This window comes from Canis lupus, chromosome 16 (genome assembly GCF_048164855.1).
Source record: "Canis lupus baileyi chromosome 16, mCanLup2.hap1, whole genome shotgun sequence".
NCBI lineage: Eukaryota > Metazoa > Chordata > Mammalia > Carnivora > Canidae > Canis > Canis lupus.
The window spans coordinates 41,209,343-41,232,196 of NC_132853.1; the positions used below are offsets into that span (position 1 = coordinate 41,209,343).

General features: G+C 38.9%; 1 protein-coding gene across 11 annotated transcripts in view; it reads right to left on the reverse strand.

Moving 5' to 3' along the window:
• Nucleotides 1-22,854, reverse strand: part of BRCA1 (BRCA1 DNA repair associated) — a 67,125-nt gene that overhangs the window by 40,671 nt on the left and 3,600 nt on the right. For 6 of the 11 annotated variants that reach the window (XM_072780679.1, XM_072780675.1, XM_072780673.1 and 3 more), the window contains exons 3-10: nucleotides 19,855-19,893; nucleotides 16,223-16,276; nucleotides 7,102-7,179; nucleotides 5,088-5,176; nucleotides 4,155-4,294; nucleotides 3,074-3,176; nucleotides 2,031-2,076; nucleotides 411-484 (exon numbers count right to left, since the gene is read on the reverse strand). In XM_072780679.1, coding sequence (XP_072636780.1) covers nucleotides 411-484; nucleotides 2,031-2,076; nucleotides 3,074-3,176; nucleotides 4,155-4,294; nucleotides 5,088-5,176; nucleotides 7,102-7,179; nucleotides 16,223-16,276; nucleotides 19,855-19,893 — 623 coding nt within the window. The remainder of the gene's footprint in view (nucleotides 1-410; nucleotides 485-2,030; nucleotides 2,077-3,073; nucleotides 3,177-4,154; nucleotides 4,295-5,087; nucleotides 5,177-7,101; nucleotides 7,180-16,222; nucleotides 16,277-19,854; nucleotides 19,894-22,854) is intronic. The other 5 variants (XM_072780681.1, XM_072780674.1, XM_072780684.1 and 2 more) reach the window with 1 other exon arrangement.

The window sequence follows — 22,854 nt, forward strand, 5'->3', positions numbered from 1 at the left end:
TCAAGACACTTAGATTTTTAATTCCAGAATTCTATTCTTAACTACACCTATTTCCCTAACCTCTGACAGTGAACTAAAAGCAGCATCAGACATACAGTGCTCTGTTCTATCCTCAGACTCATACTCCCTATATTTAAATACCAGTGTACAAAAGATGAAACACAAACACATCAACTAAAAGTAAAAGGCAACAACCAATTATATAGGGCACTATTATAATCACATCAGCCTTGTGTCATTGAAACAGATCAGCCTGTACCATGACATCTGAGAAAGAAAGATATTCTAACTCTACCAAGAGATGTTCTGAATTATAAATGTCCCAAATGGTCTTCAGAATAATCTAACCACAGCATGGAATCTACCCATTTTCTCTTCAGTGCCCATTAAGTTGGAAGTCTTGTCATTACCCTTTTTTGCAGGATTCAAACTGGCTTCAGCCCTGGCTCCTTGAGAGGTGATTTCTAACTTGTCATCTCCCACACTATAGAGAAAAGACAGAACCTTAATGAGAAACACTAGTTATACATTCAGAGTTGTCAAATGAGCAAGATCAAGTATTTTAGCTCTTCTAGGTATGATTGCAGTAAGCTGATCAATTTGGTTCACTTTTTGAAACCTACACTTTGCTTTAGTAACTTCCAGTCAAAGGGAAATGGTCAAAGACTGAGGAAAAAGAGTCACAAAAATCAGAGGAGTAGCATAGATACACTACTTTATGGAAGGGCAACAGGACTAAAATTTAAATGGTAGCCAGGGGATCCCTGGGTGGCTCAGCGGTTTAGCGCCTGCCTTCAGCCCAGGGCCTGATCCTGGAGACCCGGGACAAGTCCCACGCTGGGCTCCCTGCATGGAGCCTGCTTCTCCCTCTGCCTGTGTCTCTGCCTCTCTCTCTGTGTCTCTCATGAATAAATAAAATCTTAAAAAAAAAAAATGGTAGCCAAATAATTGCCCAAAGGTAGTAAAAGAAATAAAACAACATAATTTAAAAGTATATTTTAATGAGAATGCAAGAGCAAAGATACTTAAACCAAGGGAGCACTGGGATGGAGCAGACACTCCAATAGGATGCAACACTGCTGCTGTGCTTCTCCTCCAGCTAAAAATCCTTTCCTACTAATTGAGAGATTAGGAAAAAGACATTTGCAAACAAGATCTGACTGGCAATGGCACCACCATAGTTCAGGCAAGCTCTCACAGATCTTTAGGTCAAGCAATAATCCCTAAGGAAAGTAACTTGAGGGCAGCCCCCGTGGCGCAGCGGTTTAGCACCGCCTGCAGCCCAGGGCGTGATCCTGGGGACCCGGGATCGAGTCCCACGTCAGGCTCTCTGCATGGAGCCTGCTTCTCCCTCTGCCTGTGTCTCTGCCTCTCTCTCTCTCTGCATCTCTATGAATAAATAAATAAAATCTTTTTTTTTTTTTTTTTTTTGTTTGTTTATGATAGGCACACAGTGAGAGAGAGAGAGAGGCAGAGACACAGGCAGAGGGAGAAGCAGGCTCCATGCACCGGGAGCCTGACGTGGGATTCGATCCTGGGTCTCCAGGATCGCGCCCTGGGCCAAAGGCAGGCGCCAAACCGCTGCGCCACCCAGGGATCCCAATAAATAAAATCTTAAAAAAAAAAAAAAGGAAAGTAACTTGACAGGTAAAGCCATTGGGGGTGGGTGGTTTGTAGATTATTATATAATTTATGTAGATAACACTTGAGAGATAGATGGAATTAAGAAACAGAGAAAGCATTGAAAATGAAGTCCTTTAATATTCTCATGAGCCAAAATGACCACTGAGCCCATACTACTGTGCTTGAGGAACTAAGTTAGACACAGTCATCTGCTGGAAGCAAGTCTGAGCAGACTTCTGTTATTCTAAACTCTTCTAGACTCTACCAAGACAGGTTTTCTCACCTATGAAAAGCAAAGGACCTTTAAGGTCTATTCCAATGCTGTGATTCTAGCCTAAATACTAATCCTTGCTATTAATTAAACACAAAAATGCCAGCTTCACAGATAAAGGCTCTCTTTAACTCACCTGCAAGAACTTGCCTTATTAACTGTATCTTCAGAAGAATCAGACCCTAAAAAATTCCCCAGATAACAAATCAATAAAAGGATTTTTGTTGAAAGGGTTAACATCATAAATGTACTTGTTGCACAACAGATATTCATTCAAGAATTATTACTGCACATTTACTATATATAAAATCTGCAGACACAATGATATGGCAGGTACAATGATAAAAATGGCAGGTAACACAGAGAAGTGGTTACCAGCACAGGCTCTGACACCAGAATTCCTAAGTTTGAATCAGAGCTCTGCCACTTGCTAGCTTTGTTATCTTGGCAAAATGTCTTAAGCTCTATGTGTCTTTATTTGCTCGTATATAAAATAAGTATAATATTAACAACCTCAGGGGTTTGCTGTGCACCTTAAATGAATTATGCAAGTAAGGCTTAATAGTGCCTAGACCTCGGTAAGTACTCCTAAATATTCGCTATTATAGTTATTTTGATTATTTTTATGACACAAGACCTGTTGTCTCAGAACTTATTATCTTTAAGAAGGGAAAAGACACACAGGTCATTTTAGGAGAATCTGATAAGTGCTATGGTAAATATATGGTGGTGCTTGAAAGCCCAACGAGGGTCACTCTTTCCAATTATAAATACATTCTATTATAAAGAGCTGTTTGAACTGAGCTCAGCTCTTCTTAAAAGTCTTCCTAGTCTAATACAGTGCATCCTTGACCCCTCCAAATGCTATGGCTATCCCATCATGTTATTTCTTATCCCTATTTTCCATCTTCCAAAGCATGTTTATATATGCTATAATCAGACAGTCTTCCTTTTACTCTCTATAAAATAAGAGTCTTGTCTTTTATACACCATAAGGCTGGAAAAATAAAGTTATTTTATTTTCACTTTCCAAAGTTCCTTGCCATTGTATATAAGCTATGAGGCTTTTGGTATAACAAAACATTATTATAAAACATATAAAACAATTATAAACATTATAATTATAAAACAATAATCCAGCAACTATTATTCTAAACTTACAAAATCTGTGTCTCTTACCCAATTCAATGTAGACAGACTTATTCTGAGGCTGTATCTGCTGCTTTGTCCTCAGAGATCTCACAATTCCAAGGTTAGAGAGTTGGACACTAAGACTGGTTTCCTGATAAGCAGTACAGTAAAAAATGATCAACTAATTGCTGACCAGTTCTGTGTTTCTTTTCTTGAAGAGAAACTCCAGGCCATGGACAAAACAGACCATCATAATTAGCTAAAATTTGAACCTAGAAAAAACACTTGGCAAACTACAAACCAAAATGTATGTAATGTGTGGTTTGAATATTTTTCCTCTCTCTGTTGTTTTAAACTTTTATAAACTGAATATACATTCTGATGCAATTTTTTTGAAGAAAAGCATAGTTTGAAGCTAAAATTTTGTTATAGTATAGAAAGGGAATGAGATTCATTGAGTACACATTTCCAATCACATCTGATAACAGGGGTATGAATAAAAACCCAGCAATCCTAAGAACATTCAGTACAACAAAGAATAAAAATGCAGCATTACTCTGATGAAGCTTTCCTTCTTTTCGAGTCTTTCAACATCTACTGAAAAACGAATGCTGGTACGATGAGAACTATTATTTTTAAGATCTACATTATTCATGCAAATACCAAGTAACAACAGAGCAAATCACTGAATTTTCTTTGACAATTAAACCTATTAAGCTGAAGCAATTTTCAAATGGTAAAAACTGATTTTTCCCCCCCAGGCAACTTTTCAAAGAAAATAAATTAGAATATATTTCCTCATGCCTGGAGAATTGCCATGAGATGGTTATTTTAAAAACTAGCAAACTCAAACCTTAAAACCATCAGTGACCATCAGTGACCTCATGGCTATTTTAGATAAACATCAGAAATAAAGCACTAAAAGCAGGGGATGGGGCCAGAAGGTCTCTCTTGCCCACACTAGGTATATGGGCCTTCCCTCAGCTCTTCTAACTCTTGACCAACCACTTAATTTACTATCTAACCTTGTTTACTGACTTTTTATATAAATCCATGAACATCCAGCACCTCCCCTAATTCACAATGCTCAATGAAGAGATGTTACCAGAATAGATGAAAATGGCATTACCAAGGTAGGGTTTTCAGGTTCACTCTGTCGAAGTCTTTTGGCACGGTTTCGATAGCCCATACTTTGGATAATAGAAACTTCCTCCTTTAGATGCTCAGGAGAGTTATTTTCCTTTTTGGAAAAGTTATAGCTGTCTGCAACTGTGAATGTAATTCACAGGAAAAATATTATTGTTATGGTTAGAAACAATATAGTAACTGCATCAGAGAACCAAAAGAAACCCTGTGTATGCTCTCTCTGGTTTGTTAAGACAATACATTAAAGCTTACCTATCGTTTGTTTAATATACTTTGGAAATTCTCCTAGGAAACATACAGACCGTCAAAATTATTTCTAATCTTTTTTTTCCCCTCAACTCAAAACTACTAAAATTGCCTACAAATGCCATATTTCACTGAATCCAAGATACCAGTGATACAAGATGCACTATCATTTTCTGTGCCACTTAGAGAGAAAACACACTATTAACAATAGCACACGAGAGGTAGTAAATTGCTCCCAATTTTGGAGATGCTAAAATGTGAAAAATATGCATCTCTGGACCTATAAGGTAATATGTGAAACCAGTGGGAATGATTTAAAAAATGAATCACAGGGCAACCCCGGTGGCTCAGCGGTTTAGCGCCGCCTGCAGCCCAGGGCGTGATCCTGGAGACCCTGGATCGAGTCCCACGTCAGGCTCTCTGCATGGAGCCTGCTTCTCTCTCTGCCCCTCTCTCTCTGCATCTCTATGAATAAATAAATAAAATCTTTTAAAAAAATAATAAATAAATAAATAAAAATAAATAAAAAATGATTCAGAGATAAAGAGTTAAAATTAACCTAGACCAAAAGGTCTTACTGCCTATTCACAGAATAGCTGTGAAAACTTCCTTAGTTTTAATGAACAGCCCCTTCCTTGAGAGCTGGCCGCTGGGGCTGTGGAACACTTACACTGCAATCCTGTGTCCAGCTCAAAAGCATGAATGATTTTCAACAACTCTTCAACAAGTTGACTAAATCTTGTACTTTCTTGTAGGCTCCTGAAATTAAATTGAGAAACACACTCAGCAAAGGATTATTAATTTCTTAAGAACACTAAAATAAGGAAAGATGTGTAAACAAAAAATAGATGCAGCAACAGTAGAAAAATTATATTCAGAGAACAGAGCTATTAGGGACGTTACACTATAATCAAAACATCGTTGACATCAGAACAAACTGTGGTAGCATTGGTTGTTTTCATATATATATGAATATATATTTTAGTCCTTTCAAGTCTATCAAAAGCCCTTAACTATCTAAAATAGTGGTACTCTGAATCCATAGTAAATACAAATCCACTGCATAGAAGACTAATCATTCTTAACACTCGAACCCTATTCCACCCAACCTAACTTGAGCTCTCAGGGATTTCTGTGAAATGATTATATTACTTCAAAAGCACACATAGACTGATGTAGGAAAGATGTTAGGGTTCAAAGCTAAGAATTCTTGAGATGTCTGATGTCTTTGGTGCAAAAAGGTGTTTTTGTTTTAAAGATTTTTATTTATTTATTCATGAGACACAGTGAGAGAGAGAGGCAGAGACACAGGCTGAGGGAGAAGCAGACTCCTTGCAAGGAGCCGGATGTGGGATTCGATCCCAGATCTCGGGATCATGCCTTGGGCCAAAGGCAGACGCTCAACCGCTGAGCCACCCAAGCATCACAAAAAGGTGGTTTTATTAAAACATGGGGACAGGACCCATGGGCAAGAAGAGCAGCACTGGGGTCATGAGGAGTGGCCCATTATAGATTTTCAAGTCGGTTAGGGACAGCATAAGCCTAAACGTATTTTGGAAGCAAAGTTTTCAGGATCCTGAGGAAGCTAGCTATTTTTAGGAAAAGGTCATTTATTACTGTCTAATAAGACCCTTCAGATGTATATCGGTGGGTCATATGCTTGGGGGGTGTTTACCAACATGTGTCTTGTGGGGGTAGAGATAAGGAGATTTATCCCTGCTAGAGATAAGGAAATTTCCAAAGGAATTTCAATGTTAAAGTAGACCTACAGGATCCTGGGAATCAGGCTAACATTGCCTTTTGCCCTTAGAAAAGTGTCAACATGGAGGCAGCTGAGTCCCTAGAGGAATATCACTCTGCCTGTTTCAAGGACTTGTCAATGGGCTCTAAGTAATAAGGAAATTCTAGTAATTTTTCTTCTGCCTTTGTTTCCCACATCATAGATGATAATGTCCAAGAGATTTTGGTTTAGGAAAGTTGTAGGACAATATAATTCATTTATTCCTTTAAATCTCTGAGTGACTACTATGTGCCAAACAATGCTGAAAAAAACAGCATTGACTGAGACAGAAAAAGCCAGTGTCCTAACATCCCAGTGGAAGGGACCCATGATGTATAAACACACCATATGTGTATAAGTAGAAAGAAGTGCAAGAAAGAAAAATAAAAGCAGGACTTGGAGACAAGAAGGGCAGAATGGTATGGTCCTACTTTAGATAAGACTGCAGGTTCTTGGGGCACCTGAGTGGCTCAGTTGGTTAAGTGGCTACCTTTAGCTTTGGTCATTATCCTACTGTCCTGGGATCAAGCCCCACGTTGGGCTCCCTGCTCCATGAGGAGCTTGCTTCTCCCTCACCCCTGCTTGCGCTCTCTTGTGCGCACTCTCTCTCTCAAAAAAATAAATAAATAAAATCTTAAAAAACAAAACAAAACAAAACTGTATGTTCTTACGTCACTCAGAAGCATTAGAAAGAGGTAATGAATTACTAATACCTTCATAAGACAGACTTACCATAAAACTTTCAAGAAAATGACTTCGGAAATAATTTACTGTCAGCGGAACACCCGTTTATACATTTTTCTACTGATGAATAGTTTGATAGAAATACCAGCTCTGTCATAAAGGAATTTCTACTTTTCCCTGCTGTCATGCCCAACCTCCCATTACCACCCAAATTAGATACCTTTTGGTTATATCGTTCTTACACAAAGGACACTGTGAAGGCCCCTTCCTCTGGTTGAGAAGTTTCAGCATACAAAATCTATAAATTATAAAGAATGAAAGAACAGTTCAAGTTACTTTTTTTTGTAGATAGTATTCAAAAGGCAAATAGCCATGAAAAGATAATCTCACAACTGCCCTTAAGAGCCATTTTATTTTTTTTTTTTTTTTTTTTTTTTTTTTTTTAATTTTTATTTATTTATGATAGTCACAGAGAGAGAGAGGCAGAGACACAGGCAGAGGGAGAAGCAGGCTCCATGCACCGGGAGCCCGATGTGGGATTCGATCCCGGGTCTCCAGGATCATGCCCTGGGCCAAAGGCAGGCGCCAAACCACTGCGCCACCCAGGGATCCCTTTTTTTTTTTTTTTTTTTTTTTTTTTTTTTTTAATAAGAGCCATTTTAAAGGCAACAGCAGGTGAATTGCAACCAATGGCTTTAATCATTTTTAGATGCTGCATAAGCAGAAAACCAAACTACATAAGCAATGATCTATGAAAACTGAGCTTACATGCATATGGCTGTTATGATCAAATACAACTTATTAAAAAGTTAATATGGCATATTTAATGATATATTCATAATTATTTCATGCTGCATAATCAAATAGAAATAGTAAATACTTTAAGTAAAGTGATTATAATTAGTTTAAAAACTCCACATATTACTACAAAGCTATAGTAAATCAAGACAGCATGGTCTTGGCATAAGGACAGACTTATACAACGATGAAACAAAACTGAGAGTACAGAAAAACCCATGCATCTAAGGCTAATTGATTTTCATTGTTGAAAAGACAATGAAATAGAAAAAAACAATGAAATGGAAAAAGAATAGTCTATCAACAAACAGTGCTGGGACAACCAAACAGTCATATGCAAAAAGAAGCTAGCTTCTGAGACACCTGGGTGGCTCAGAGGTTGAGCATCTGCCTTTGGCCCAGGGCGTGATCACAGTATGCTGGATAGAGTCCCACATCGGGCTCCTTGTGGGGAGCCTACTTCTCCATCTGCCTATGTCTCTGCCTCTCTGTGTCTCTCATAAATAAATAAATAAAATCTTAAAAAAAAAAAAAAGAAAAAAAAGCTAGCTTCTCCTAATGCACACAATCCAAAAAAGCTAATTCAAAATGGGTCACAGAATTAAATGTGAGAACTAAAACTATAAACCTTTGTGACCTAGGTTAAGCAGTGATTTCTTAAATGCACAAAGAAAAAATAGATACATTGGACTAAATCAAACTTAAAAACTTTTGTGCTACTATTAATACCATGAAGAAAGTAAAAGGCCAGGGGTGCCTGGGTGGCTCAGTTAAGTGTCTGCCTTTGACTCAGGTCATAATCTCAGGGTCCTGGGATCAAGCCCCATATTGGACTCCCTGCTTAGCAGAGAGTCTGCTTCTCCCTCACCCTCTGCTCCTCCCCCTGGCTGTGCTCGCTCATTCTCTCTCTTTCTCTCTCAAAATCTTTTTTTTTTTTTTTTTAAGATTTTATTTATTCATGAGAGACACAGAGCAATAGAGAGGCAGAGACACTGGCAGAGGAAGAAGCAGGCTCCATGCAGGGAGCCCGACGTGGGACTCGATCCCGGGTCCCCAGGATCAGGCCCTGGGCCAAAGGCGGTGCTAAACCTCTGAGCCACCCAGGCTGCCCTCTCTCTCAAAATCTTAAAACAACAAAAGTGAAGGGCCAATCCACAGAATGGGAGAAATATTTGCAAATCACATACCTCGTAAGAGACTTGTATCCAGGATATATAAATTACTCTTACAACTCAATAACAGAGAAATAACCCAACTAAAAAATAGGCAAAGGATTTTAATTTTCTCCAAAGGAGATATACAAATGGTCAATAAACACATGAAAAGATGCTCAATATTATTAGCCATTAGGAAAATGCAAACCAAAGCCATGATGAGATGTTACTTTACATCTACTAGGATGGCCATAATAAAAAATAAATACTGCAGAAGATGTGGAGAAACTGAAATCCTCATTCATTGCTGGTGGGAATATAAAACAATACAGCTGCTTTGGAAATTTGGCAGTTCCTCAAAATTTTAAACACAGAATTACCATATGACTTTATAAGTCTGTTCCTAAGAGTTCTTCCCAGAAGAAATGAAATAAAAATATAAATCCACCCAAAACTTGTACACAAATGTTCATAGCAGCATTACCCATAATAGCCAAAAAGCAGAAATCAATTGATGAATGAATAAACAAATTGTGGTATATCCACAATAGAATATTATTCACCCATAAAAAAACAAACTATTGATATATGCTGCAATATGGATGAACTTTGAAAACATCATGCCTAGTGAAAGAAGTCAGACACAAAAGGCCATATATTGTATGATTCCACTTACATGAAACATCCAGAATAGACAAATCTATAGAGATTTGTGATTGCAAAAGAGGACGTAGGAGGGGGGAATGGGGCTTCTTGGTATAGGTCTTCTTTTTTGGGTGATGAAAATTTTCGAAACTTAGATTATAGTGATGGTTGCACAACTGTGAATATACTAAAAACAAACAACCCTGAACTATATATTTAACATGGGTGAATTTTATAGCATGTAAATTACATTTCAATAAAAATGTTTTTAAAAGCTCAAGGCAGGGAGAAAATGTACTCATTTTCATATTCACAACATGTGCTGTGGCATCTGGCATAACCAAGTTGCTCACTAGAAGTCTAAGGAATGAATAAGGCTCCAGCGTTCTGAGACAGGTGGGTTTTTACAGTAGCACTGGATGGAGAACAATTCTGGTGGTTGTCTCAGACAGTGAATATGGCTAAGAAGACATGAAGGACACATGCAACATATTCTAGTAAGTCTGCTTCCTTAAAAAAAAAATTAAAAAAAAAATATATATACCATTCCCATTGACTGATGGTGTCTATAAAGATCTATGTTCCCTTAGGAAGACAAAAGTCTTTTCCCTGAGGGAAGAAAGGTAGAAAGGAAAAAAGGGAAAGGAGCAGTAGAGATAACTGTGGGGATGATAATTATAAGCGGGGATTCACTCATAACACTGATCTTTATTACATTTCCAATACTGTTCTTGATATGGGAGATTCAGCGGAAAAGCAAAATAAAATCCCTGCCATCATAAAGAACAGAATATTCTGGTGGAGGAGGTGACTAGGGCAGGGGGCAGGGAGCAGATGTTAGCAGTGAAAAGAACCACAAAGGAAAAGGCAGTGGGAATGGTGAGCCAGCAGACACAGAGAGCACTTTTTATTGGCCAAGTCATCTCTTAATCTATACAACAATCCTGATGTATTATCTTCATTTTACAGTACAGACAGGCCCCAGGTATATGGTCAAGGAGACTAGGGTCCTTCTTTACCTATACAGATGCTTACTGACCATGTTGTGCTCAACAACAGTTCTATAGTGTAGGGGACACGGGTATCAAAAAGCTACTTGTATTGTATATAAATCCCCTTTAAAGAGCCACTGACTAGGCTACCACTCTGAGAAGATGCAAATCCTACCTATACTCTACCATAATGGCCCTTGGAGGCATCAATGCATTATAATGGCAAATGGTACAATTTAACAGTTCATAGGAGGGATAGAGGGAATCTCCTGAACAGAGTACTACAACACACAGTACCTAAGCCATAGAGTGACAAGCTATGTTAAAGTGTTATAGCCCATACAACAATTACACAAATAATTCAGGGGAACTAGGTAAGTAGAGATCAACCAAGATACAGGTTTCAATCTTTCCTTATGCTAGAAAAAGAACAGATACCTCAAGGTTGTTAACTCAACTCAAAAGAAAAAATGAACTTGTACATGACTTGAAAAGACTAAGCTAAGCAAAGTACCAACAGACCAACAGAACACTGGTATATCTTTCAGGGCTGAGAATAATTTGTTAAATTCTGTTTAGAGCTCTGGGGAGCCTATGTGATGCTCCAATTAAATGAGAGCACACATATATAAGTTCTACACGAGGTTCTTAGTAAAAATGTCTGAGTTTTCTTCTTTTTTTTTAAGATTGCATTTTTTAGTAATCCCTACACCCAATATAGGGCTCAAATTTACAACCCCAAGACCAAGAGTCATATGCTCTACTAACTGAGCCAGTCAGGCACTCCAAGTTCTCAGCCTCTTCCAATTTCTGAAGCCCAAAGCTTAAGGAAAGACAATACATATTTTAAGCCAAAGTACTATGTTTTATGAAGGGTGGTGTCAGATTTTTAAAGAAACAGTAAAATTACAGTGACACAAACTAATTTGGGGGGTACTTTCAGAGTACTCATTTCTGGGCACTTCTGTACCCTGAGCAGGTTAACAATATTATGGAAATTCATTTAATTTTGAGCTGCTGGTCCAAATCTATCCTGGCAAGAAGCAATAAATTAATAGTTCTAAGTCTGGGCAAAATAAGGGCAGGATGATTTTTGGCTTCCTACAATTACATTGGGTACCCTGGATTCCTCTGAAAAGAGCTAAAATCATGAACCAATATGGTCCCTAGTTAAAGGAAATAAAGACCGGAAGAGAGAAAGAAAGCACATGTGCATATAAGTACACATAAGTGCAGCAGGGGGTGGGGAGGTGGGTAGAGGGAGAAGAGAATCTCAAGTAGATTCCAGGCTTAGCATGGAGCTGGTTGTGGGGCTGGATCTCACGACCTAGATGAAACCAAGAGTCTGACGCCCAACTGACTGCGCCATCCAGGGGCTCCGCTTTTCAGAGTGGATAGTTTTTGCATTCTTCATTCCCCATCTTTTTACAATCCCCCAAACCCAGTAAAGGACAGATAGCGTCTAACATCATCATATAAAGCATTTTAACTTAAAAAGATAAAATCTAAAGAATAAGTGGCAATAGGGGGATCCCTGGGTGGCACAGCGGTTTGGTGCCTGCCTTTGGCCCAGGGCGCGATCCTGGAGACCCGGGATCGAGTCCCACATCGGGCTCCCGGTGCATGGAGCCCGCTTCTCCCTCTGCCTGTGTCTCTGCCTCTCTCTCTCTCTCTGTGACTATCATTAAAAAAAAAAAAAAAAAAAAAAAAAGTGGCAATAGGGGTGACTGGGTAGCTCAGTTGGTTAACTGTCTGCCTTCGGCTCAGGTGATCTCAGGGTCCTGGGATTGAGCCCCACATCAGACTCTTTGCTCAACAGGGAGCCTGCTTCTACCTTTCCCCCTGCTTGTTCTCTCTTGCACTGTCAAATAAAATCTTCTTTTTTTAAAAAAAATATTTTATTTATCCATGAGAGACACAGAGAGAGGCAGAGACACAGGCAGAGGGAGAAGCAAGCTCCCTGTAGGGAGCCCAATGCGGGGCTCGATCCCGGGTCTCCAGGATCACGCCCCCGGCCCAAGGCAGGCGCTCCACCGCTGAGCCACCCGGGCACCCCAGCACTGTCAAATAAAATCTTAAAAAAAAAAAAGAATAAATGGCAACAATTCCTTTCATGCTCCCACTGCTTTTCAAACTCTCATGTACAGAAGAATTTCTTGACTCTTGTTAAAATGCAGATTCTGGGGCACTTGGCTGACTCAGTTGGTAGAACTTGCAAATCCTGATCTCGGGGTTGTAAATTCGAGCCCCATGTTGGATATAGAGATTACTTGAAAATAAAATGCTTAAAAAATAGCAATAATAAAATAAAATAAAATATAGATTCTGATTCAGTATGTTTGGGGTAGGGCTGAGATTCTAGCAAGTTCCTATGAGATGTGGTTGCTACAGGCCCATGAATGCCTCTTTGAGAAGTAAGTTCTTGGTGCTATATTGTCTAATACAGCAGCCACTAGCTATGTGTGGCTGGGCACTTGAAATGTGGCTAGTTAGAACTAAGATGTACCAGAGGCATGGAAAAACATGAGTTTTTGGAAACTTACTGCAAAAAATATCAAATATCTCATTAATAATTATATATTGATGGGGCGCCTGCGTGGCTCAGGGGTTGAGCATCTCTGCCTTTGGTTTAGGTAGTGATCCTATAGTCCTGGGATCATGTCTTGCTTCAGGCTCCCCAGGGGAAGCATGCTTCTCCCTGCCTATGTCACTGCCTCTCTGTGTTTCTCATGAATAAATAAAATCTTAAAAACATATATTGCTTATATTAAGAAATGACAGAATTTGATAATTAAAATATACAAATATGCAATGACAACTGCACTCTTTATGAGACTAGCAGAAAATTTAAGTTACTTTTATGGCTATTATATCTCTTTTGGATGATGTGGTTCTAGACCTTCCAAAAAGTATTACACATTTCATTTGTTGTGTAGAAACTACAAGCTAACACGTGGGATGGCCTAAGTAATTTTTTCATAGATTGGTACTCTTATCTTTTTTGTGTGTCTCAGGAAAGATTTCAAAACTAGAAGCTCCCCCTAGTTAATAAAGCGGCTTTATCATTAGCAATTAGAATTCATCCCAAGGAAATACGATGAATACAATTAATGCTGAGTCTTTCCCCCAGCTTTGCCATCACAGAGATCAAGGTGTTACTCAGATTACAGAGGTATTACAGAGGAGATTGCATGAAAAAGTCAATCGAACATATAGGCATTATGCTAAACCTTTGATTTTAATATACCATTTAAAATACTGCTGGTTCTTCTGCTGATCATACTCTCCATATCGGGAGACACAAGCCTTTCTCAGTCTCCCACAGTTACCAACCTTAACCCTCTTGGTCTCAATAGCTGTCTCCACCTCCAACTTCATCGAGCTCAAACTCTCTCAACAACCTCCCTACCCTACCTCAAAATCTTGCAGAATTTTGTCCAGAATCACTGTCCTCTTCCTTCATTACTGTTCATAAAGAAGAACTCTTTCTTGCATCTATTTGCTATTTCCAATCCCTTCTTCCCGTCTCCTCCTGGACTTTCTTTCACTTGCAAAATGTCCTCTCCCCTCTGAGGGCTCCTTCCTCTTCCAACACAACTCCTATATGTGTATGCAAAGTTAGTTTCTCCCCTCCCCCATGACAGTCTACTTCCTTTTCTTCATACCTTTGCTCATATTATTTACTCTGCCTGTAATTTCCTTCTTCCACAAGCTCTAAAGTAATGAATGTTCACAATATAATCTCTTTTTTTACTCACTTTAACATTATATATTCATTACTCAAGGCTACAGGAAAGCATACAGTAGATTTCAGAAAGATTCTCATAAAGAAACAGTGAAAGTCCCAGCATTTAAAAAGTTAATTTTCATCTATCTAGAACTTTTTAAATCCTGGGACTTAATTAATTTATTTTTTAAAGATTTTATTTGACAGAGAGAAACAAAGAGCTCAAGTGGTAAGAGGGGCAGAGGGAGAGGGAGAACCAGGCTCCCTGCTGAGCAGGACTCAATCCCAGGACTCCAGGATCATGACCTGAGACAAAGGCAGCTGCTTAACCAACTGAACCACCCAGGCACTCCAATTCTGAAACTTAATTTTTTTTTTTTTTTTTACAAAAGTATCAATCTTAAAGAAGCCAGTTCTATACCACAACAGTTTGAGAAGCTTCCCTCCAGTGGCCAAAAAACTAAAAATTCTTTTTTTTTTTTTAAAACTAAAAAAAAAGCAGAGTGATAATGCTGTGCTACCTTGGTACCCAATGGGGAGAAGGGCCTCAGGAATCAGAAAGAAAATCATGGGAGCAGACCTAGGACAGTGGAGTGGCATGGGAAAGGGGTGAGAGGCAGTGGGAATGGGCTCCATCCCTTGTTGGGACAGATGAATAGGAAGAATAAGGTAGAATTCAGAGGAAGGAAGGGGCCAGCTAGCTGGTAGACTTGTGTTCAGATATCCCTCCAGAGGGAACAGGTGTCCTTCAGTTTCAGCCAGTTCTCAGTATCCTTATTACAGAAGCTCTTCACGTTTTTTATGTTATGGAAACATTCTAAGAATCCGATGAAACTTATGGGCTGTCTTTCCCAGAAAACTGCACATGCCTAGAGCTTTTAATACAATTAAATTTAAAACTGAATATAGGGCAGCCCGGGTGGCTCAGCGGTTTAGCTCCGGTCTTCAGCCTGGGGCATGATCCTGGAGTCCCAGGATCGAGTCCCAGGATCTTCCTGCATAGAGCCTGCTTCTCCTTTTGCCTATGTCTCTGCCTCTCTCTCTCTGTGTGTCTCTCATGAAATAAATAAAATCTTTAAAAAATAAAACTGAATATAACTCTTGGACGGTCATGAAAATCATTAACAAACCCCAAGTTAAAAACTCCTGAATTTAAAAAATTCCTAAAAATAAATAAATAAATAAAAATTCCTGAGGGCTCAGTCAGCAGAGCATGCAACTCTTGATCACCAGGTTGGACGTTTGAGCTCCATGTTGTGTGTGGAGATGGAGGGAAGGGAGAAGCAGTGGTCTTGGGATAGGAGGGAAACAGGCTCTGCATCATATAACCTTTTGTGCTAGTAAACTCATTACCATGGACATGGGCTTGCTTTTCCAATTAAAAAAAAGGAAAAATACCTAAAAACCGATTAGTTGGCATTCAGAGCAAGTCTCAATCACAGCCTAACAACAGGGAGAGGATAGAACCTCCCCCTTGTTCTAATCATTTGGTAGGTGTTCTCAAATCACCCAAATTCTTTCATCAAGAAACATTTTCAAAAGGCAAGATCCTTAAAAATGTAAATATAACTTGAATCGTTGGTATGAATGAATTTCAGCCTAACTATAAACTGCTATCAGATGCTCGCCTTGCTTCACAGGGGATTACGAAGCCGGCAAACATTGAACCTTACAAGGGAGAAAGCAGAGGAACAGACAGAAAAAACAGAAAGGGGAAACCAGGAAGGCTGAAGCACAATTTACTTATTGCACAATAGCTTGCAATCTACTTTCACCCATGGACACAAAAACAAACAACTGTGCAAAATGATTTCATAGCCCACCAGTTAAATATGCCAATATTTTCCCAGGAACTATGGTTACAACTGACTTCCGATGGCTTGCTAAGTACTCTGAGGCAGAATTACAGAGTTAGATTTTTCTTATTCACTTAACCTTAGTAGCTAAAGCTTCTCTAAAATTAGATATTTCCTGTGTTGTGGCACAAAAGCTAATAATGGAGCCACATCAAACATTCAAACTTACTTGCAAAATATGTGATCACACTTTGTAGAAACAGGCTCTTTGATCAACTCCAGACTAGAAGGATAGGGGGGGAAAAAAAGAAAGAAGCCTCAGTAATTCATTTCAAAATAAATACATTCTTGGTAAACAAGCACAACTTTAAGCTGCGACAACTGAGTCAAAGTACGGCTTTAAATTCATATAATAAATATTTATTAAACATCCGCTGCACTTAGGAGCCAAAAATAGAGCAGAGAATATGATCCTTATTTTCCTGAGCTTTCAGCTATCAAAACAGAATTTATAACTCTTTTCATTACTCTCTATTATCTTTAGCATTTAAAAGGTTAGCCAACATTAACTACTTTTCATTGATACAATTTTTTTTTAGCTATCTTTGGGGAGGGACATCCTATATTTTAACTAAACTTTACACTCCATGAAGACAACAAACTTCTTTTATTTCTTTTGAATTCCCTCACAGAACTTTTTTTTTTTGCGTGTGACTGTCTTTTTATTTATTTTTTAAGAGTAATCTCTACACCCAATGTGGGGATCAAACTCATAATGAAGAGCTGCATGTGCTCTACGGATTGAGCCAGCCAGGCACCCCTTAAGTTTCTTAATACAGAAAACTTCAAGCATTCACACAAGTAAAATAGTAAAATGAACTCCATGTGCCATCACTCAGTTACAATGATTATTGACTCAAAGCCAGTCTTTTTTTTTTTCCAAAGCCAGTCTTATTAAATCCATATGAACACCTGGCTAAACTCCAGATTATTTAAAAAAAATCCCAAGGGGCAGCCCGGGTGGCTTAGTGGTTTAGCGCCGGCTTCAGCCCAGGGCCTGATCCTGGATAACCGGGATCGGGTCCTGCATCAGGCTCCCTGCGAGGCGCTAGCTTCTCTCTCTGCCTGTGTCCCTGCCTCTCTCTGTGTGTCTGTCATGAATAAATAAATAAAATCTTAAAAAAAAAAAACAAAAACCCAAGAGTCATTCATTTTATCCATATTTTCAGAACATATTTTATTTATTTTATTTTTTTTTATTTTTTTTTTTTTAATTTTTTTTTTTTTCAGAACATATTTTAAAGAAAACAAAGATAGGGATGCCTGGATGGCTCAGTAGTTGGGCGTCTGCCTTGGGCTCAGGGCAGACGCCCTGAGGCATGAACCTGGAGTCCCAGGATCAGGGAGCCTGCTTCTCCCTCTGTCTATGTCTCTGCCTCTCTCTCTGTGTCTCTCGTGAATAAATAAATAAAATCATAAATAAATAAATAAATAAATAAATAAATAAATAAATAGACCAAGATATTTTTAAGATGACCATGAAACCATTATTACTCTCAAAAAATAATTTCCTTTAGGGGTACCTGGATGGCACAGTCAGTTAAGTGTCCAATTCTTGGTTTCAGCTTAGGCTTTGGTCTCAGGGTCATGAGATTGAGCCCCACGTCAGGCTCTGTACTCAGCATGGAGTCTGCTTAAGACTCTCTCCCCTTCTGTGCCTCCCTGCCACATTCTCTCTCAAATAAATAAACTTTTTAAAAATTATTATTTCCAGGCAGCCCAGGTGGCTCAGCGGTTTAGCTGAGGATGTGATCCTGGAGACCCGGGATCAAGTCCCATGTCGGGCTCCCTGCGTGGAGCCTGCTTCTCTCTCTGCCTGTGTCTGTGCCTCTCTCTCTCTCTGTGTGTGTCTCTTATGAATAAATGGATAAAATCTTTAAAAATAAATAAGTAAATAAATAAAAATAATTATTTCCCTTAATGTCATCTGATATTACAACATTCCATTTTCTCTCACTGTCTCTTAAAATTTAATAATTACATTTAGATCAGGATTCAAACAAGATCCATGCATTGCTTTTGGTTGATATGTCTCAAGTATCTCTTAATCTATAGATTTCACCTCCTTTTTCCACCTTGTCATTTATCTTAAAAAGTAGGTCCTTTGATCTGTACCATTTTCCACATTCTGGATTTTACTAATTGTAACCCTATGATGTGGTTTAACATATTCTTTAGCCTCTATTTCCTACAAACCAGACCTACAGGCTCAATCAAATTCAGGTTCAATTTTTTGGCATGAACACTTTATAGGTGGTACTATGTTCTAGGACTTTTATTATGTTACTTTAGGAGGTACATGATTCTTGGCTTGTGATTACTGTAAAAAAACCAATGTAATAAATACTGAAAAAACTTTAGAGAAAAAAATTTAGAAAACTATTAAAATTTGGGAAAAGGAAATTCGTCACCCAAATTCCTATCCTTACTGGTCTATTCACAAAAATCTTAGTGCCTTCCTGAGATTATCTCATTTGCTAATAGAACAAGGGTTTATTGGCCAGTTACTATATGCAAGTACTGTTCCTGGAGATGTAGGTACAACAAAACAAAGCCTGTCCTCATAGATCTTCCATTCTAGTTGCAGTAAGACAGTTAACGGAGAATTAAATGAGAACATATGGGAATAAGAGCTAAGGATAAAAATAAAGCCCAGTAACAGGGATGGGAACTGCTGTGTGTATGTGGAGGGGGGTTGTATACAGATTAGCCAGAAAAGGCCTCACTAAGAAGGTGACATTCGCAGACAGTTGCATGTGAGGAAACACACTGCGCAACAATTGGGGAGAATTACATTCCAGCAGAGGGAGCAGAGAGGGCAGACTCTGAGTAGGACCCTGTCTGGTGTTTCTGAAGGTCAGCGAGCAAGCTGTGGGGTAAGCACTAGTGGAAGAGGTCAGACAGGCAGGTAGGAACCTATAGTTCATCTTAAGTCTTCATCTTTCATTCTGAATAAGAGCTTCAGCAATAGCATTTTGGTACAGTCCTGCCAGGATATCAAAGAACAAGCAACCTGTGTGTGGCAGGAATGCGGGTCTTTTCATTATGTGTTTCACTTTTTAGAAAAGGAGTACAAGAAAAGATGGGGGACAATAGCCTTGTTGTGAAAGGTTTGGTAACACAACTCTTGTGATCCCAGAGCTTCTGACGCAGCACAGGTAACCAAGACGAAAATACCACATTAAGTCAGAAGGCTAGGTTTCTACTACCAGTTCTCTTTTTTTAACTGAATGATCTCAGGCCAAGCCCTCAACCTGAACCTAGGGTTCCTTCTCTGTCACCCATTCTACCAGTCTCTTCGGGTTATTGTCAGAATAAAAGTAAATGCTACTTGGGAAAATGTTCACAATCTGAGATGCTCTGTACCAATGTGAGAATTATTAATCCAGACCTAATGTGATTTTAAAAAGAAAAACCACCGACAAAAGAGAACTCTGATTTGCTACTAAATCACTATTCCTCAGATAAGCTACATATCAAACAAATTCTCAGTAAAGGCGAAATTGGATTCAGCTATGATACCAGATGGCTTTCATTCTCACCACTGACTCAACTCTGAAATAATTATGTTTCAGTATGGTAATTATAAGCCAAGCTATACAAACATTCTGTAAACATAAATTTTAAGAAGATGAAAACTTCAATATGTGAAAAGGTAAGGACTGTTGAAAAAAAAACTTGAGGAAATGAGAATGAAAAGAAAAAGGTCCTCTTCTAGATCCTGATGAAAGTAAATGTTTACTATGAAAGTCATTCAAATATTTTAAACATTTTTCATGTCAGGCAATATTTTAAACTTACCGCGTATTTGCATTTTGGGTTTCCAACATGGGTAAGTGACTGGAAAGAGAAACTGGGTTAGGTACTCACCAGGATACACATTTTAGCAAACTCTTCTGAAAGTCAAAAGTCTTATACAATCATGTGTAAAAAGTTAGAAAGAACTACCAATAATCAGAAATAAACACCAATGGTAATTTAGTTAGAGGCCAGCAGAAGGTATTTTAGCTGGAAAGACCTCAAAGAAGCGGAAAGCCTACCCTCTAGCTATCGTAACACTCTTTCTGGGCAGGGTTTTTTTGTTTTGTTTTGTTTTAATTAATTAATTTGAGAGAGAGAGGAGCCCAGCAGGGGGAGGGGCAGAGGAAGAGGGAGAGGGAGAAGCAGACTCCCTGCTGAGCACAGAGCAGACACGGGGATCATTCCTAGGACCCTGAGACCATGACCAGAGCAGAGGTCAGATGATCAACCTACTGAGCCACCCAGGCGACCCAAGGGGACTGTTAAGCAAATAAACAAAAAGTAGACTAGGTGTAATTTCCATCCTAGAACTTTCCATTTGAACAAGTTTAAGGTTTAACAACAATAGAATGAAAAGTTTTAGGTTAGGAATGCCTGGATGGTTTATTTTATTATTTTTTTTAAAGATTTTATTTATTTATTCATGATAGTCACAGAGAGAGAGAGAGAGAGCAAGCGAGAGAGAGAGAGGCAGAGACATAGGCAGAGGGAGAAGCAGCCTCCATACAGGGAGCCCGACGTTGGATTCGATCCCGGGTCTCCAGGATCGCACCCTGGGCCAAAGGCAGGCGCCAAACCGCTGCGCCACCCAGGGATCCCCTGCCTGGTTTAGCAGTTAAGTGCCTCCCTTTGGCCCAGGGCATGATCTGGAGTCTCAGGATTGAGTCCCACAATGGGCTCCCTGCAAGGAGCCTGCTTCTCCCTCTGCCTATGTCTCTGCCTCTCTATCTCTAATGAATAAACAAAATCTTTAAAAAAAAATTTTTTAAAGAAAAGTTTTAGTTTAAAAGTCTAAGTCTTTGTTGACATAAAATAGATTTTTAAAAATGAGCTGGAAAACACAATAGCTAACTGAAAATGAAAATTTAGCATTAACTTTCATTCTTGCATCTGTACTTTTTATGTATCTGGGTTTTTTTTTTTTTTTTTTTTTTTATTTATTTATGATAGTCACACAGAGAGAGAGAGAGAGAGAGAGAGAGAGGCAGAGACACAGGCAGAGGGAGAAGCAGACTCCATGCACCGGGAGCCCGACGTGGGATTCGACACACACAGAGAGAGAGAGAGAGAGAGAGAGGCAGAGACACAGGCAGAGGGAGAAGCAGACTCCATGCACCGGGAGCCCGACGTGGGATTCGATCCCGGGTATCCAGGATCACGCCCTAGGCCAAAGGCAGGCGCTAAACCGCTGCACCACCCAGGGATCCCCTGTATCTGGGTTTTTTAACTGATGGTTTAATTTGCCAGAATGAGAAAGAACATTATGCTTTTATGACTGAGTCTCATGGAAACGTAAAATAAATGGACCCCAATGCCACACTATTGAGGACTTTTTGATCACTCTTTGTAATCATCATGAGTTAAGTTTTATGCTTTTTCTAAAGCAATTTTTTTCCAGTTGTCATTTCCTGCTTCTCTGGCTCTGATGATTCATAAAGTAAGCTATAAATCTCCTTTAGCTCTTGTTTTTATTTAGCTGAAATGTTGAGGGATAAGGGAAAGGAGGGTTACTTATAAATCGTGTATCTCTCTGGAAACACAACTTGTATTTTCTTTAATCTTATTTACTTGACTCCAAATATGACAACTTTGAAGTACAAAGAGAAATATACTTGAAGTTACTCTCCTTTATTGAATGTAAGGGGCAATAGGTGCAGCTTTCCAATTTATTTTTTGAATATCACCCACCACCAACCATCACCATACTAAAAAACATTAAACTATCAAAGAACCAATTTAGCTTATTATTTTATACCTTTGACAAACGTTTAGTGAGTGGCTACTATGTCCCGGGTGCACTATTCTAAGGAGACAGAAGTAAACAAAACAAACCCCTGCCTTCATGGAATTTAAGTCCTATAAGGGTAAAAAGAAGAATAAATTTTACAGAATGTTAGATAAAAGCTATGCGGGGGTGCGGGAGAGGGGACAGGAAGGGGAAACAAAGAGTGTGTTGGGTGTAATGGTGTTGCCATTGTCATTTTAAATAGGGTTGTCTGGAAATGCCTCTTTTAAAAGGTGGTATTTTAATTAAGATCTGTAAGCCATGCAATTATCAGGGGCAGAACTTTTCAGACAGAGGGAACAACAAGCATAAAAGCTCAGGCAGGAGAGTATGTTTTATGTTGAAGAGTTAAGAGGCCAGAATGACCATGAGTGCCTGAATGGCTCAATCAGTTAAGTATCCAACTCTTGATTTCTGCTCAGGTCTTGATCTTAGGGTTGTGAGTTCAAGCCCCACATTGGGCTGGGTGTGGAGCCTACTTAAACAACAAAAACAAAAACAAAAAAACCCAAGAGGCCAGACTGACCAGAGTAAAAGGAATAAGATAGAAAAGCGTAGACAACAATTTTTCTAAGGTTCCTTTAGGGCTTTTCACCAAGACACTCTGAGGTATTGTAGATTTAGCAAATGCTATAGATATCATCTCCTGACTGCTTGGAGTTCATAACCTTTGTTGAGCCATAGACTCCCTTTGGCAGCTGATGAAGCCCATGAATATCCTTCTCAGAGTAATGCTTTTAAATGAGTAAAATAAAAAATATAAAATTATACAAGAAACTAATTATAGCAAAATAAAGTTCTAGCCATAGGCCTCCAAAGGTCACAGAGGGTCAGCAATTAAAAGCTCCTGAATACACACAAGAGAACTTCCTGGAGTGATAGAAATATTCTATATCTTGACTGCATTACCCAGATATATACACTTTGTCAAACCTCATTGACTTGCACACTCAAGATCTCTGCATTTCACTGTATGTAAATTATGCCTCAACTCA